General features: G+C 36.1%; 1 protein-coding gene and 1 long non-coding RNA gene across 2 annotated transcripts; both read left to right on the forward strand.

Annotated features, from left to right (window-relative positions):
- The first annotated feature begins 14,919 nt into the window (after positions 1–14,919).
- On the forward strand, positions 14,920–15,629 carry LOC145099952 (uncharacterized). Its single transcript, XR_013704721.1, has 3 exons — positions 14,920–15,057; positions 15,149–15,292; positions 15,373–15,629. It is a non-coding gene; the product is annotated as an uncharacterized LOC145099952 (long non-coding RNA).
- A 561-nt stretch (positions 15,630–16,190) lies between these two features.
- LOC145098060 (uncharacterized) lies at positions 16,191–17,502 on the forward strand. Its single transcript, XM_079035740.1, has 4 exons — positions 16,191–16,363; positions 16,452–16,718; positions 16,793–16,972; positions 17,089–17,502. The coding sequence occupies exons 1-4, from the start codon at positions 16,256–16,258 to the stop codon at positions 17,500–17,502; spliced, it is 969 nt and encodes a 322-aa protein (XP_078891866.1). The 5' UTR covers positions 16,191–16,255.
- Positions 17,503–18,979: the final 1,477 nt, after the last annotated feature.

Genomic DNA, 18,979 nt, shown 5'->3' on the forward strand with positions numbered 1-18,979 from the left:
CGAAACTGATGATCCCGGGCACGAATCTCTTCCTTCAAGGTCAAGAGAGACCTTAAAGTGTTAATGTGGAATCCCGTTGAATTACGATCAATCACTTTTTAAGAAATGTTGAAAGACTTCTTTTAATTAGGCTACTTTAGGGTGGCTTTCGCTTTGATGCAACACTTCTAATCTTGAAATAAGAAAGAAAGGGATCAAAGTACTTGTGAGACCAGTGTAGTCTATTGAACAAGTAGGTAGGAATTTATTTTAAAATGGGTTGGAAAAATATAAAATCTCAGACAAAAAAAAATTAAAAACTGGATCCCGAGGGAAGAAATGTTATGGTGTTTAACAATTTCATAGGAATCACACAAAATAAAATTTGAGATTTCATGAAGGTACATTCATCAATTCATTGGTGAAAACTTGAGCAACTTAATTGTTCACCGTCAATTCATATTTGGTGTTGAATTTTGGGTTTCACTCAGCTCGTAGTGGCACGAAACTAAGATCATAAACACAGATGTTGTGTAACCATAAACCTCAGTGGTAATTTCTGAGAGTCTCAAGGGTTACGTTGATGAAACTAATGTAATGGAGAAGTGTAATAGAGATGGTGTAAGAAGATAAAGTACCTCTGCTGCGAAAATAAGGACCAAACAGAAAAACTCTTAACTCATGTGAGAAGAGAGTGAGGTAGCTCACGATTAGAATAAATGTGTTAGCCTTATTGGGAAGACAAGGTTTGTTTATACCAGGTCATGAAGGCTATTATTCAAAATCTTATGAGGCTTGGGACACATACAACAACATGCTTCTAGGGACACTTAATTAATTCAACATTTATATCCCCATAAACGAACGAACACACAAAAAAATATTTTTGGAGTTTTTTTGATATTTATATATAAAAAATAAAATAAGTAAAAAAATGAATTTTAAAAAAAAACTTTTGAAAACTTTGAAAAACCGAACCCGAGTGTTCGGTTGGTTTCGGTTGAAGAAAATTTTGAAAAAGCGAACCCGAGCGTTCGGTTGGTTTCGGTTGAAGAAAATTTTGAAAAACCGAACCCGAGCGTTCGGTTGGTTTCGGTTCAACAAAATTTTGAAAAACCGAACCCGAACCTTCGGTAGGTTTCGGTTTTGGAAAATTTTGAGAAACCAATGAATTTAGACATGCAATTGGAAAATATTTTCAACAACAAAAAAACTTTGTACAAGTAGTATACAACCAAGAAAACTACCTTTGTAGTGATGAGCGAGTCAGATGGTTTAACCGAACCCGAACGTTCGGTTGGTTTCGCTTCTTACGTTTGAGGTTGAGAGGTAGTGTGAGGTACTGACTCTGATTCCATCATACCTAGCCCTTGCAAGATTTTATTGAATGATGCTTCAGGAAGAGCTTTGGTAAAGACGTCAGCCAGTTGATCAGTGGTTCTTACGAAATGAACTTCGACGTTTCCATCTTCCACGTGATCTTTGATGAAGTGATACCTCAGTGCTATGTGTTTGGTTTTAGAGTGTTGCACTGGGTTATGACAGATCCTAATTGCACTTTCAGAGTCACAATATAGTGGGATCTTCTTCATATTGAGTCCATAGTCTCGAAGTTGACTCTGGATCCAAATCACTTGAGATGTGCAGGATGCAGCGGCAATGTAATCCGCTTCGGCAGTAGACAACGACACACACGTTTGTTTCTTGGATTACCAGCTGACCAACTTCCCGTCAAGGAAATGACAGCCACCAGTTGTGCTTTTTCTGTCGAGTCCACATCCTCCAAGGTCAGCATCAGAATAGGCTTGAACGAAGAAGCCTGAGTTGGAAGGATACCATAGACCTAAGGAGGTGGTTCGCTTGAGACAGCGTAAGATGTTCTTCACTGCAAGCATGTGAGGTTCGCGTGGGTTCGCCTGAAATCGAGCACAATAACACACAGAAAACATGATGTCAGGCCTGCTAGCAGTAAGATACATTAGTGAGCCTATCATTTGACGATAGAGCGTGATATCGACAGCCGGTTTGTCTAGAGATGGAGTTAGCTTGGTGCCGAATGCCATTGGGACTTTGACTTTGGAGTCTCCCATCATGCCAAACTTTTCTAGGAGAGTCTTCGTGTAAGCTTCCTGATTGATAAAGATGCCTTCGGGTCCCTGTCTTATATTTAAACCAAGGAAAAAGTTAATAGGACCCATTGAGCTCATTTCAAATTTAGTCTCCATCAACTTTCTGAATTCAGCTGTTAAGCTGGGATTCGTAGAGCCAAAGATGATGTCATCGACATAAATTTGAACAATCATAAGGTGGTTACCTTCCTTTTTGCGGAAGAAGGTTGGGTCAACCGAACCTTGTTTGAATTTAGACATCTTTAAAAATTTTGTTAGCGTTTCATACCAGGCTCTCGGAGCTTGTTTAAGGCCATACACAGCTTTATCCAGAATGTAGCAATGATTTGGATATTTTTCGTTCACGAACCCAGGAGGTTGCTCCACATACACGGTTTCTTCGAGTTCTCCATTGAGAAATGCACACTTGACGTCCATTTGGAAAACTTCAAAGTTTTTGTGGGCAGCATAAGCAAGAAATATTCTTACAGATTCCAGCCTAGCTACAGGAGCGAAGGTCTCTTCATAATCAATCCCTTCCTCCTGACAGTATCCCTTTACTACCAGACGAGCTTTGTTCCTTATAACATTCCCTTCCTTGTCCATTTTGTTCCTAAAGACCCATTTGAGACCAACAACCGAAGCATCTGGTGGAGTTGGAATGAGGCGCCAGACTTTGTTCCTTTCAAATTCGTTCAGTTCGTCTTGCATTGCTTGAACCCAATCAGAGTGATCGAGGGCAGTGTTAACTGTCTTTGGTTCAACTTTTGATACGAATGAGTTAAACATACAAAACTCAACTTTTGAAAATAAGGATGTCTGTTTTGCCTTCAGTTGTGATCGGGTCAGAACCTTTTCAGATACATCACCAATCACTTGAGAGATAGGATGATCTCTGGTCCATTTGGTAAGAGGAGGGTAATTTGGATCAAAGGTTGGGTCTAGTTCAGCATTGATCATTTCTTCTGGCTCAGATTGGCTATCGTAGTCAAGCGTCATATCATCATGCTCCCCCTCGATTGATGAACTTTGAGAAACTTGAGGTTCAGAGGTTTCTTGTGATGCTGGACTTGCAGGCGTTGATGCACCTTCGGTTGGAGAAGCACTTTCGGTTGCAGTTGTAGAGCTTGGCTCCCCCTCGCAGTTCGTCTTGCAATGGTTTCATCATCTTCATCTTCATCTTCTTCCTCAGCTATGTTTTTCCCTTTGTCCTTCACACCCGAACCCGAAGCTTGACCAGTCGGAGGTGGTTCGGTTGTGTGAGTAGCTTTGGAGGAAGGAGGTGGTTTCGATCCGGTCTTCTTCTCTTCTCCCCCTTGTTTCGGAATGGACACGAAACTCGGTAAGCCTTCTATTTTGCTGAGAAGGTCCATGGCAGGAGAAAGCTTTTCAGCAAGGGTTCGCCTCACTGAATGGTTGAGAATGGGATCGTGTGCTTCTAGGATGTTTGATAAGGCCGCGTGTACATCCGAAACACATGTCTTGATGACTTCCCTTTCGGATCGAAGAGCTTCAAGTTGTTGTTGTGAGTTTGAAAGCTGTGTGCTCTTGATCTTGAGGGCGGTTGTTTTGCTCGCCGGAACGTCCTTTAACAAGGCAAGAGTGAATCAATCGTGTCGAATGATTAAAACAAAATCCTCAGAAGAGCTCGATTAAGAACATCAACTGTAGAGGATTGGTAGGTTACAAGAACGATTAAAGAAATCTGTAAATTCTATCGTTATGCTCTGATCTATCGTTTCAATCATTAACCTAATATGCATGCAAATATACTTATATAGTAAACAAAACAGGCTCACGGTATGGACAGGCCCAAAACCGGAATACAAACTAAATAAATAAACAGCCAAGCCCAAATGACGCAATCTTCAACAAAACTTCAGCCCAACAATCTCCCCCTCGACATTTGATCTTGGCTTCCCCTCGACTGAAGCATCGTTGGATGGAGGGTCATCAGTAGTCGATCCTCCTTCATTCATTCTCCTGGCAGCTTCTTCGACAATTTGCTTCATGTGGTCGACCTTGTTGTCTGCTGCACCTGCTTTTGAGAGAGAAGCTTTCTCTGGTTCGTCAAAGAGCTCCAGAAATTTATCGTATAAATTAGCGATCGAGACTGTGACTTGCCCAGTTTGAGGAAAGATTTCCCCAGCGGTGTCTTCTTTGGCTTGTAGCTTTTTGACATAGCCATCGTCAAAGGTCACGTAATATGTCTCTTCAATTTTTCTTGAACGCTTGTTTAGGACCCTGTATGCCTTGGATGTGAGAGAGTATCCCAGAAAGATTCCCTCGTCGGCTTTGACGTCGAACTTATTGCGGTGTTCTTTAGAATTAAAGATGAAACACCGTGAGCCGAACACGTGGAAAAATTTCACATTAGGCTTTCTGTTATTGAGAATCTCGTATGGTGTGAGCGTGAATCGTTTGTTGAGATAAGACCTGTTCTGTGTAAAACAAGCAGCAGAAATAGCATCAGCCCAAAAATAAAGAGGTAAGGAAGCGAAACTTAGCATAGTTCGGGCAGCTTCGCACAAAGATCGGTTTCGTCTTTCGACAATTCCGTTCTGTTGTGGTGTGTAGGGAGCTGAGAAGTTGTGACCTATTCCCTTTTCTGCTAGAAATTCTTCAAACTCCCTGTTCTTGAATTCAAGACCATTGTCGCTTCTGATGTTGCAAACGACCTTCTTGAGCTGTACTTCAATCTGCTTGATGAACACTTTCAGCTTATGAGTCGCTTCAGATTTGAGCTTTAGAAAGAACACCCATGTAAATCGTGAAAAGTCATCAACAATAACAAGAATATACTTGCTACCACCGATGCTTCCGATAGATGAAGGACCACACAGATCGATATGAAGTAATTCGAGTGGTTCAACAACTTTTGTGTTAATTACAGATGGGTGACTTTGACGACTCTGCTTCCCCATTTCGCATGTAGCACACAAATGATCTCTGTCGAACTTGAGCAATGGAAGACCCCTAACATGATCTCCAGTGACAAGTCTGTTGATATCTTTAAAGTTGAGATGAGAGAGCCTTCGATGCCACAACCAGCTTTCGTCAGATTGAGCTTTTGATAACAGGCATATAGCTGGGTTTCCTTTGATGGGTTTAAGGTTTAGAGGAAACATTTCACCCTTTCGCTCCGACTTGAGAATTACATTCTTTGTCTTTTTCTCAATAATTTCAGAACCTTCATCATCGAATGAGACTTTGAGACCTGTACCTCCAACAAGCTGAGATACACTGATGAGATTGTGTTGGAGTCCTTCCACATAAGCCACCTTCCTTATAGTAAAGTCACCATTTGTTATCATCCCGTATCCCTTTATGGTGCCAAAAGAATTGTTTCCAAACTTGACATTGCCACCATTTGCAAGAGACCTGTATTCCCTGAGCTCCTCTTTCCTCCCTGTCATGTGACGTGAGCAGCCACTATCGATGTACCATTCTTCGTCGTACTGCTCGTCACTTATAACCTGCAAAAATTAAGCAGATTTAGGAACCCAAAGCTTCTTGGGTCCACGTGAGTTTTTCATGGGAACAGGAACAGTAAGAGAGATATCAACAAGATATGTTCATTTTATAAGTGTTGTTTCATCTTTCCTTTTAATGGTGAAAACTTTTATTTTGTTAGGATTGGGTGAGTTCGGTTTAGACTCTGGTGTGGATTCATTAACCTTCTGTTTGCCCTTTTGTTCAGACGACGAATGAGATTTTTGAGAATGAACAGAATGAGCTTTAGAGCAAAATGGAGATGAGTTGGTGGAAGTAGAAGAATTAGATGAACTAGAAGGAGTGGGTTTAGATTGAGAGGACTTCTTGGCAGGAGACTCTAAGTGACCCTTTTGCTTTTGATCATTGGAGGGACTGACCTTAGAGTTTTGATCTCTTTTGACTTCAGAACCGAACCTTTGCTTTCGGTTGGAATCGTTCTCTGAACCGAACCTTTGCTTTCGGTTGAAGTCATTCTCAGAACCAAACCTTTGCTTTCGGTTGGTATTTTCTTGTGAACCGAACCTTGGCTTTCGGTTGTTGTGACTCTCAGGTTTTCCGACAGGATTGTTTTCATACTTCAGATTCTTGTCTTGATGTGAGAAGTATGCATTCTGGGATTGCCAGAATTGTCTCCTTTCAGAGAGATTCTTCATGTATCTTTGGTTCCTTTCTTGTTTCTTATTCCTCATCTGCTTTGGTTGATGATGAACATTAGCTTTCATTTTCGGTTTCTCCTTGGCTGGTTCATTTTGAACTGTAGGAGTTTCATTTTGCACTGAGGAAGTAGAGGGAACGTCTTCTGTTGCCGAACTTTCATTCTCCTGAGGAATGTCTTTTGTACCGCTGGTGCTTGGCTCATCCAAATTATTTGGCTTATTTAAGGGTTCAGGTATGTATCTACCTTTACTCATCCAAGAAGTTCTTTCTGATAAGCCCACCGTTTCGTTTGCATTATCTATTGGTGCTGACCAGAAGTACTCATCGCAACCATCAGCATTGTCTTCGTTTACAATAGCTGTGAGTTCAGCTGTCTGATGTTCGGTTACTCCAGTGACCTTGTATACTTGATTCGGAGTGGTCCTGAACTTTTGATACACAACTGTTTTCTCTACTAAGATTGGGGACTTTTGTTGGGACAATCGAGCGAACTCCACTGAATTTTCAGAAATTAGATTCTTGTGGTTTTCAGGTTCGCTTTTTACAAATTCTGAGCAGTCAACCGTGTCCTCTACAGAAATTTCACTCATGTTGTCGTCCTCGTTAAGCTCAGATGCATTTTCAACATCAATTTTGTTTTCTGAGCTTACGTTGGCGTTTAAAGAGTCAAATTTTTGTATGGTTTCGGTTCTCAGTTTAAGTCTATCATTTTCATCCAAAAGGTTTTTAAGCATATCCTTGTGGTCCTTGGATTTAATGAAAGATTCAATTTTGTCCAATCCATACATATAGGTCGGATTGACATCATCAGATGATATCACACTCTCACAGTTATAAGCTTCGGCATCAATTTCATCCTCCTTAAACTCCAGGAAGGGCAAAATCATGCGATGGATCTTTTGGCCTATTTCACAGTCTAAGTGAAGTTGAGTAATATTAGAATAAAGACGTTTTGCAATTAAACAAAAAACATTCCGCTGTTTTAACAACTTTAAATTGTCTCTTTGTAAATAAATGTTTTCGTCTTTAATTTTAACTAATTTAGACTCCTTCAACTCGATCCACATGTGCCGCTCCTCACTCTTCGACGACACCCTGCTTAATTGATCAGTTAGGTTAGAATTGGTGACTCGAGTTTGAGTTAAGCTACTGTCTAGATGAGAAATTCTTGTATTAACATTTTTTAGTTCTTTCTCATATGAGGATGGTGGTACTTTAAATGAAACAAAAACCGATTGTACCTTCTTTATCAGTTCATCAAGCTCATTGAACTGTTGGCTGAGTGGCTTGGCCGTAAAGCACATGTCCTCCTGCACCTTCGGTTCCTTGCTTCCACTATCGGTGTTGTATCCCCTCATCTGAGATACATCAGACACCATGAAGCATCTTCCTCCACTGCTCTCCTCCTTTGCCACATAAGCCTTTCCATGAGTAGGCTTCCTCACTTCATCGTCTTCTGAGTCAGTAGACCAAACTTCCACTCTACCGAACTCGTCATCAGCAACCAAACCCTGCACAATAAGAGCATTCATAGAAGGGTTAGCGGTAAACTTCTTCTTTCTCATCTCATCGAGCCTTTTCTGCAGCACAACTTCCTCATCCTTTTCATCATCCTTTTCAGCCATCTTCTTAAGGACACAATCTTTAGCATAGTGGTTTTTCCCACCACAGTAGTAACAGCTTACTCCAGAATCACCATCAGCCTTCGGTTCCTTCTTGGGCTCTTCAACCTTCGGTTCATTGTTAACTTTTTCTGAACTATAACTCCCCTGCCAGTTTCGGTTTTTATTGCTGGGGAATCTCTTCTTTATGAACCTCTTGGGGTTAGACACCATCATAGCATAATCCTCAGACGTGAGGTCATACTCCTCCAAGTTAAGGTCTTCATCCTCTACCGCAGCTTTACTTTTTGACAGGAGGGCCAACGAACCAAGGCTTGAAACAACGTTTTTCTCCTGCAGTACGATCTTCTCCTGGGACTTGAGAATACCCACCAGTTTCGCCAAAGAGTATGATTTAAACTGCTCATGGGCTTTGACTGTAGACACCACTGCTCTCCATTCAGACCTCAGACCATTTAAGAATGTAACCTTCTGCTCGATAAGCTTCCTTTTGATGTCATGTTTGATCATCTTGCTGAGAAGATGATTGAAGCGATCGAACGTCTGGGTCACTGTTTCTTCGGCTCCTTGCCTGAATTCTCCAAACTCAGATAAGAGCAAGGTTTGGATAGAATGTTCAAGATCCTCGTCTGTAGAGTACAGTTCGCGAAGTCTATCCCAAACTTCATTTGCCGTCGTGCATGAGCTGACCAACCTAAAGGTGTCGGACTGAAGGGCGAATCTGATTAACCTTAACGCCTTGATATTGCACTGGAATTTGTCCTTTTCGTCTTGTGCAATATCTTTAACATCCTTCAGCAGATCATTGTACTCCTTTTGAGTTTTAATAATCCTGGACGTTGCAGAATGAGAAAACAGTCCATTAATGATGGCTTCCCATATGAGGTACCCATTATCCTCAGATCCTATCACGTAGTCTTCGAAGTGATGCGCCCATACTTCATAGTCATGGGTGTATAGGATTGGAATCTTCGTGGTTGAACCGATGCTGTTGGAAATATTGATAGGATTTGATTGCGACTCGTCCATTATGATCGAAAAACCTGTTCAAAGATCAGACTTTTAATAAAGCAGATTGGGGCAAAACAATAAATATCAAGATACGTCAATAATGAGATGATGGCTCAATAAATATCGATAGTTGCGGAAAAACCCTAATTGAAACCTTTTCACAGAAAAGATGTGTATCGATTACACAGCCTCCCGCTCTGATACCAATTGATGAGATTAAAACTTTAATCTATGAAGATCGATTAGATCTTAAACAGGTAATTAATTATAAAAACAGCAAGAACACGAAAATAAGAACAAGGCAAGAGTGAATCAATCGTGTCGAATGATTAAAACAAAATCCTCAGAAGAGCTCGATTAAGAACATCAACTGTAGAGGATTGGTAGGTTACAAGAACGATTAAAGAAATCTGTAAATTCTATCGTTATGCTCTGATCTATCGTTTCAATCATTAACCTAATATGCATGCAAGCATATACTTATATAGTAAACAAAACAGGCTCACGGTATGGACAGGCCCAAAACCGGAATACAAAATAAATAAATAAACAGCCGAGCCCAAATGACGCAATCTTCAACAAAACTTCAGCCCAACAGGTGCAAACCCTAAAAAATTAGGGTTTCCATGAACAATCTCTACTCGTCGAGTCGGGGTCCTCCAAATTGTTGAGTAGAAATCATAAACCACGCGGGGCTGACTAGGTTCGACACGACGAGTTGGGGCCTCCAACTTGTCGAGTTCCCTCAATAAACTGAATATAAAGCTTTCGAAAATTATACCTGGGAGTTGGGATGTTACATTGTGGGTCAAAGGCACCAATGTCGGCTCACAAAGTTATATATCCTAGTATAGGATGTCGTTGTGCTGTAGTGATTTGCTGGATTTGCATGATAATCTGTTGTTGTTATGTGTTTTATCTGTTGCATATGCCTACATAGTGCGGTTGGGTTTAGGCAAATTGCTCTGTGCGAAAGGTAACAAACCTAGGAGCAAGCCATCCATAAGCTAAGGGCCGGAAAGGCAAGCTAGACTAATCTTGTGGTCTTAGGAGCAATCCATACATGAGATTTGGGCCAGGTGGGCAAACCAGACTTGTTCTGTGGGTTCAGGGGTAATCCAGTCCGATGGATGTGGACCCAGTATGCATGTTGTTATATGTTATGTGGTGGTATTTTCGAGGAAACTCAATAAGCTTTGACTTACAGTTTAAGTGTTATGATTTAGGTATTTCTGATGATCGGGATAAGGCAAATGTGTGATCGTACACATCCTTCGGTGATTTGTTTTGGAGATTTTATGATAATCTGATTTTGGGATATTTGTACTTAATACTTGGTTCTTATGACTTGGGTTTTGATTGAAATAATGATTTTACTTAAATCGAAAAACGAAAATTTTTACCGTGATTTTTGGGACGTTACACAAAACACACTTCTCATCTGTAGTTTTTGCATTTTATTATAACACGGATCTCCTTTGCATTTTTTTGTAATTTTTTTTTGCATTTGTTATTCTGTATTTTCATCCGTGTGTATAATATATTTACCTTAGTTTTTTATTTAATTAAATAATGAATATATTCTTGGTTAAGGTTTGTGCGATGTGTCAAATTTGAAGTTCTGGAGCACCCGATCTCATTGTTTTCACTGTAGTCAATATTTATGAAAGTGATAGTAGAGGTGGCAACAAGCAACAATTTAGAACAAAGATTGTCAGGTAGAAGTTAACGAAAAACGAAATAGAAATTAACAAAAGATGAGGTCTGTGCTTGACATAGTTTCTTTAAAATAAATTCAACCAACTTCAGGTGTTTGTTTCTCAGGATACAACAACAAGTACGGTTCTTCAAGACCGCCGAACTCAACAAGGTCCGAATATTATCTTGATACATGCTAGAAAATACAGTGTTAGAAAGGAAGAAGAGTAGATAGTTTTTCAGTGTTTTTGTTGTTTTTTTTACCATGTACAAGATCATTGTATTTATAGTGCAAACTTATAACTCCAACCATAATTACAATTTATGGTGATTATAAAACCAACACCTTAATTATTGAATTAAATCAATATTAAACACAAATTTTGTAACGGAAATTGTGTTTAATTCTCAATTTTAACAAAATAAGAGTTTTGTTTAATTTATGTTTAACCATTCAACCACTCTAAACACCATAGTTTGGTGCTTAATATCCCATTCATTTTTTTCCAACACTAAGCATGCAAACATATGTTTGTTGGCCTCATTGTTTTTATATTTACTCTTGACTTCTCATGATAGTTATTAGTTTTGGACTTCGATCGGGTCATAAAAGGTTCTTACGAAAATGAAGATTTGCCATCTCTAGAAATATAAAAACTAGTAGAAGATCTCCGTGCTTCGTACGGGTTGGATCGGGTCGGAGAAGTTGTTGATTTTTTCGTTCAAATTCATAGCTCCTCTTCTTTCTATTTCTCAATCTCACTTTTTTGGGAATGCAAAGACCTAAGCTCTTCTTCAAAACCCTTCATTCTCAAGGTTTCAGAAAAGTAGTCGTTATTTGAAAGCAACTATTCAAATCAAACTCTACGCATGACACTCTCTCTATAAAACCTCAAGAAAAATATTTTAACAACATCAGAAAAAATGTGTCCTAAGACCTACAAAAAGTGCAACAACTGGACTTGAATTCCAATTCCCTGTCATTCCAAGATTAGCACCTCTGCATTGAATTTGAAATATATTTATTAACAAATCATCCCAAATACACAATAATAATGTTTATTTTACATGAAATTAACGAATGTATACAATTTCCTTACCTTGATTCTAGATCAGACATTTTGATTGCATTTATTTCTATCAAATTTTGAAACATAAAAAACATTCAATTCACAAACGACATGAAAATTCAGATTTGACATTATAAAATTAATTTGATTTGTCTTAGTCATATAAATTTCACAAAAGTCATTAAATTTACATGAAAACTATATTTGACATTATTTTTTTGTATCAAATTAGACATTCCGATAACTAACTTGTTATAATTTTGACCACTTAACCGGTCAACCAAGATGTCCATGACATGATGACATATCAGTTTTAATGACATCACATGCTTATGTGACATTATTTGGCGATACCATATTCTTGGTATCAAAATTTAAAAAAAAAAAAAAAAACTAAAATATAGTGACTTGTGATAGTTATCCAAAATACAATAAGTGTTTGAATTTTGTGATAGTTTTCCAAAATATAGTTATCTTTAAAAAAAAATTAAGATAGAAAATATATCTAAAATGAGCTTATGGGCTAAACATACTTTAGTTCATAAAGTTTGTTACTAGTTATGTTTTATACTAAGAGCATCTCCAATTTTTTATAGCTTATTACTATCATTGGAGTAGATAGTTTTTTTGTTTTTTTATTTTGATCACTCAATATATACTGAGTGGTCAATTTACTTTCACAACTAATATATTTTAACCTTTATACATTAACAATATTACAATTTACCTCTTTAATTTTAATTTATTTTTAAATATTTTTTTATTTCCTTACTAATTAATTATTTCTATTAACTATTTAATAACATTTTATTTATAAATATAACTTTTATGACGATAAAATATTATTTTTAATGATTTTAAAATATTATTTATGTTTAAAATAGACTAATTAAAAGAGGAAGTTTTATAAAACATTTTAGAAAGATGGGGATAAATTAGTTAAATTTATAAAAAAAAAAACTATGTAAATAAGCTTATCCATTGGAACATTTATTTATTTAGAGTTCAAAATTAAAAAAATGATGATTTGTCACTTGTTTTAAACATTGGAGATGCTCTAAGCATTGGATATTTATTTTAATGTCTATTTATTATATTAAAAAAAGATAATGAAAAAGATGATTTTTTTACTGTGGTAGAGGAAGAGAGGGTTGCCTTTAGTTATATATCATGATGCATTGGCTTATACATGTATAAATCACATTGAAACTTACAAATTGTCTTCAACATTTTTGGTGGTACAAAATTACAATTTTTATTTGGCGAGTTTTAACAAAAGAATAAACATTATTGTAAATAAACATTATTGTAAATTATTAGATAAAAAAAAAAGTAAATTACAATTTTTTCTTCCCAGCTCTAAGTAGATTTGGTACATATGTTTGTAATCCGTGTCAACATTTAAATAAAAAAAATTCATCTTTCAAAGATACTATCGTGTCATCGTCTTATATTAAATTCTAAAAATAGAGAAAATGACAAAAATAGCCAATTACACTAATTGCATTACAAAAATAGCCAAAAAAAATCGGGATTACATATTTAGCCACCCATTTCGCAGATGAGAAGGCCCCATCTGCGAAATGGGCATCTCATCTGCGAAAGTACAAGTGCCTGAAGCACAGTTGTGCTTCAGGCACTTGTACTTTCGCAGATGAGATGCCCATTTCGCAGATGGGACCTTCTCATCTGCGAAATGGGTGATTTTTAGGTATAAAAACGTTTTTTTTTTTATTTTCATTTTCACCATTCTCTACACAAAAACTCTCTCTAACTTTGGGCTTCTCTCGGAATTTTGGCTAGTTTTTGAAGAAAATGGAAGATTATGTCAACAATCCCGCAAATATGGTTAGATTTTAACTCTTTTAATGTTTAAAGTTTTTTTTTTTTTTTTATCAATTTTTGTATTATTTAGTGTTAAAAAATGGTAATTTTGTTGTGTTTGATTGATAGTTTTAGTATATTTTTAGTATACTTGAAGTTTAAATGCAAGTAGAGACAAGTAGAGACTGCGTAGATAATGTTTACAATTTGTTATTTTTGTAGTTTTTTTAGTTGTTGTATAACCTGAAATCTTGTAAGTTTTTTTAGTAGAAACTGCAAAATAGTTGTTTGTATATATATTTGTCGTATAACATTTGTATAAGTTGAAAATTTGTCGTATATATATTGTTAGAAATTGTTTTTATTTGTCGTATAAGTTGAAAATTTTGTATAAAGTAGTCGTATAACTTGCAAAATTGTTAGTTTGGTTGTCGTTTTATTTTTAAATTTTTTTGTTTATATGGTTATATAATGTTAGTTTTAATTAGAAAGATAAAAATTGTTTATATATTTATCGTTTAAGTTGAAAATTTGTTTAAGTTGAAAATATGTTTAAGTTGAAAATATTTATATATGATATTGTTTTCTATCGTAAATATATTTGTTGTATAACTTGGAAAATTGTTTATATATGTGTATGTTATTGTTTTTTATCGGGGAAATATATATATTAGTAATTAAGAAAGTATTTGCAGTTCGTAATCATATATTTAAAAAAAAATATATTTTTTAGTTATCTAATTTGTTTTTGTGTTTTTTTTTTTGCAGCATGATTTTAGTTTAATGAATACGAAAGCCTTTGCGAACCTAAAAGGCTCTGGCGGTAACATATGGGAAGTCTTTGAAGTTTTAGATGATGCCCGACGTGCTATTTTCAGAAATACCGTCTTTGGCTATTTTATTGATGTCCCTCGTTTACAAGGGGACGCTTTATTGTTTCATAAAATGTTCCTTCATCAGATCCGGCCGGACCCTGTTTTATCTCCAGATGGAATAAAACGTTTATATTTTCGAGTAGGCAATACCAAAATGGTTTATGGGCCGGAAGAGTTTTGTTTGATTACCGGCTTCAATTTTGGGGAGTATCCAAAAAACATTGGGAGAAAAGGGTCGGAAAAATTAATAAGCAGTAAAAAAAGATGTTTACTGCGTGAACGGCTATTTCCGGACCATACTAATAGTTCGGTGAAAATCGGCGACCTGAAAAGTTTAATTTTAAATCAAACATTCTTAGCACTTGACGACCTTGATGCAGTTAGAGTATGTTTGATATACATTTTGTGTGAAGGTTTTTTGGCAAAGAAGTTAACGATCGGGTGCCACAAGATTGGTTTTTTTTGGCTGAGAATTTGGATCTCTGGAATAGGTATATTTTCTTTACGTTAAAAGTTCTATTTTATTAAAGTTATAATTTATATAATAATCAATTTTGTTTTTTTTTGTTTTGTTAGCTTCTCTTGGGGTAGCTATCTATGGGATTTTACTTTTGTTGACCTTGAGGATACGTGGAATAAGATACATCATTATTTATCACTTCCTCAGCGTGGTCAAACTTTAAAGTATTCCGTCTCAGGATTTACGGCTCCAATTAGGGTATAAAAATTTTCTTATATTTAAATTGTTTTATTGTTATATTTTTTATTTTAATTTTAACTTTTATTACTGTTATTGTACAAAATTGTAGATATGGATATATGAGATGATTCCGGCTGTTCGTGCATGTGGATTTGCATTGAGAAAAAATAAAGACTTGCCTCGGATGAAAAGATGGAGCGGAACAAAAAAATTGAAATGGGTTGACGTGAACAAGATTTGGTCAAAGATGCAGGTTTAAAAATATTTCGTTTATTATTAATAAAGTTGATTATTATAGTTTTATATGCATTTTTAATATGTTTAATTTTTTAGGAGGGGCTACCACCAAGACAAAACATGTTACCGGGTGATGGTGAGATGACATCTTTTTATTATATGTCATTTCAAGAGTATGTATATGGTGAAGGGAAAGCAGTTCCATCCCCAGTACGGGACCATTTTAGGAGACAAGACGAATCTTCGTCTAGTATGTCGTCCAGTGGTCGCTCTCATGGTAGAGGTCGGGGCAGTGGGAAACACAAGCTAGACGAGTTGTTGAAACGGGTACATGCACTGGAGCAGCATGTGTTTATGAATCAACAAAAACCTACAGAGGTTTTTTTTGAAGAAGTGAATAATGAACAATTTTGGAACGACATTATTTTTGAGGATCCGACAGTGTCACAAAGAAATTATGATGAACAGGTTAGTTATACGCTACATTATTTATTAAATTTTATTAACATATATGAATACCTGTGTTCATATTTTATATTTGAAAATATAGGTTGTGCAAGATGAAGTGATGAATAAAAACAATACAACTCAAAATGTTTTTGGTGATACTCAAGACGACAAGGTTGTTATAGATGTTACCTTTACGATTTTAATAATTACTTTTTAATAAAGTGTATTTTGTTATTAAGTAAAAAGTCATATTTTTAATGTAGGTGTTGGAGGAGAGTACTCAGTATGCGGGGAACAAATTTGATGATGATGTGTGTGATGTAAACGATTATAGTGAAGTTAAAGAGGTTATTATATAGTTACATTAATATTAATATTTTGTTTATTTAGATATTATTTCTTATTAAATTATGTGTATTTCGTTATTAAGTATAAAGTATTATCTTTAATGTAGGAGTGGGAGGAGAGAAATGACAATGCAGGGAACAAATTTGATGATGATGTGCCGGATGAAGACGAACTTATAATAATGGGAAATGTAGATTATTTTCATGATGATGATGATGACAAAGAAGTTACACCCGATAAACGTAGGAGTCGAAAACCATCACAATTTTTATGCACTCCTTACACCGAGGTATTCGTTTTATTTATAAACTGTTGATTTTATGTTTATGTGAATTATCTGAAAGATATACATTTAAACATTTGAATATTGTTTTTAGTTGCACACGACACCGAAACAAAAAAGAAGAACAAAAAAGAAGGTTGGTATGAAATCAACAAGCCCCGTTCCTCCTCCAGTTTTTGGTGTTGCTCATGACTTCTCCAGGTTGCGCCTGCAACCTTACGTAGCAGGCGGTGAGGATGTCATCCAAAATTATGTATTGCATTCATACGATGTGCAGCATCGTTTGTTTAATTTCGTGTTAGATAGAGATTTTTGGAGCTCATTGTTTGGGCATACACACGACGGATGGTTGGAGTCAGCGGTAAATAAATTGTTAATTAATTCTTTTAAAAGTTAATTGTTTTTTAGTCAATAACAAAAGTATCATGTGTGCAGCATATAACCATTTGGTACCGACTTTTGATGGAGAGACGGTTTGAGAGCGACCGACATACAATAATGCCTCCAAATTTTTTTGTTTCTCATGCTTTGGAAGAAGGACAGGACTGGAGGGCGTTTATGGCTGGTATTGCTACATACCCTAACTTCATGGTTGCTTGGTGGGATGTTGATACGGTAAACTTAATAGTTTATATTGAAAATAATATCGTTTTTTTGTTATGTTTTTGTATTGTGATGTTTTTGTATTGTGATGTAAATAAACATAATTTTATTCTCTGATCCTTATACAGGTCTTATTGCCGATTCATTCATCCCCTAATCATTGGCTATTTGGGGAACTACGATTAGCGTCAATGGAAGTGCATATTTATGACAGTCTTGGTAGAGGTGCTTATGAAAAATTCCAATCCGAAGGAATCTTTTCCAAATTTGAACGTCGGGTGGCAAATTATTTGGACAAGATTAAGTATTGGACGCGGAGGAACATCCCAAGGATTCCATTGAATATGCAATTCATTTATGAAGAAAACGTTCCCCAACAAAGTAGTCATTTGGGAGATTGCGGTGTTTTTCTTTGTATGTTTATGGAGCAATTGGTTTCAGGTCAACCAATACGTGTTCTTATTGACCCAAAGAACGCAGCTTTACAGTTCCGTCTCCGGATGGCAAAAATTATTTGGGGGTCTAGTCTTGCTCCTCTGTAGTTGGATTATATAAATGTATATACAAATTAATGTTGGATTTCATTATTAGTTTATCTTTAGAGTTTACTCAACGGATGACAAAAAATATAACGTTACGACAATTACCACAATTTAATGACCTACTAATTACTTATCAATAAATTCAAAACATAAGAACGACCACAACATTTGTTTTAACGTTACAAATACAACAATTTATTGACCTAACAACTTCAAAACCATAAAAACAATATTGAAAAGCTTACAACTTGTAAACAAGAACTGCCAAGAACAACACCCAACTACAAACCAACGCTATCTTTAACTTCTTATTTTCTGATTGAAAGAGCTTATTAGAGTTAGCTACTTTAGCTATTACCATAGAAGATTGGTCCTTCTCTTCATCAACCCAACTGATAAACCCGCATTTTGGTCCCTGTTAAATTTAATATCCACAGTAAGAAAATTAATTTGTGTCATGTAAACACGAGGGTTTAAATTTGAATGACGGTAAGAACATGATACCAAATACGGGCAAGCGTAGAACAATCTTCCTGGGTTTTTAGCTGTACCCGAAATCCTAACGATACGTTCTCCTCCACAATTGCAGTATGCCATTAGCCTTCTTATTCTTTTAAATCGGAGTTACTTTCTCAGTTAAATTTTTTCATAATGAGTGACACCCATTTATAGAATAAATCATATTACGGACAATTCTTTTTGACTATGAAATAAACTGGTTTGACTATGAATTCATAAAAGTTCAACTATGGAATGGAGACAAGTACATTCTGTAGTATTGTCATGTCGGTCAGTGAAATTTGACTATGAAATGAACTGGTTTGACTATGAATTCAAAAAGGTCAACTATGAAATGCAGACAAGTACATTCTGTAGTATTGTCATGTCGGTCAGTGAAATTTGACTATGAAATGAACTGGTTTGACTATGAATTCAAAATGTTCAACTACGAATTTAAAGGGTTAAACTATGAATTTTGATCAGTAGAGATACAATATCTTCTATTTATAATTCCATTTGTGTGATCATTGTAGAGCACAATTATCGGTATTGAAAATGAGTAGTCACAGCCAAAGAACCTTTTCTCAACTACCAATTTTCTTGCATAACCTTCAAAGAACAAATCCTAATACCTTCACAGCCATTAAGAAAACCGATAACAACCGCTTTCAATTCTGTTTTGTGGCTTTAGGTTGCGTGGTATAACATACTTCTTTTATCGAGTTATACAATATTTCATGGTAATCTATGTCGATTAGTTCTTACATAACACTAATATGTCTTCGTTTTTATGTAGATTCGTACCTTCCTTAGGTGCATGATACCGCTGATATATGTGGGTTATTTACCCCTTATTGGGAGCTTTCTGACAACAATGTACTTCGCAGTGGCTTTAGATGGAAATCATGAGCCACTACTCTTAGCACTTGGTTTGGGAACCTTACAGTGTGAAGAATCATGGAGATGGTTCATGATG

The sequence above is a fragment of the Lactuca serriola genome, chromosome 4 (genome assembly GCF_051521515.1).
Source record: "Lactuca serriola cultivar US96UC23 chromosome 4, Lser_US96UC23_V15, whole genome shotgun sequence".
NCBI lineage: Eukaryota > Viridiplantae > Streptophyta > Magnoliopsida > Asterales > Asteraceae > Lactuca > Lactuca serriola.

Coding starts and splice junctions, on each gene's coding strand:
- LOC145098060 (XM_079035740.1), top strand. CDS start 16,256: ATGGGAAATGTAGATTATTTTCATGATGATGATGATGACAAAGAAGTT. Junction 16,364..16,451: donor TATGCACTCCTTACACCGAG/GTATTCGTTTTA, acceptor TATTGTTTTTAG/TTGCACACGACACCGAAACA. Junction 16,973..17,088: donor CTTGGTGGGATGTTGATACG/GTAAACTTAATA, acceptor ATCCTTATACAG/GTCTTATTGCCGATTCATTC.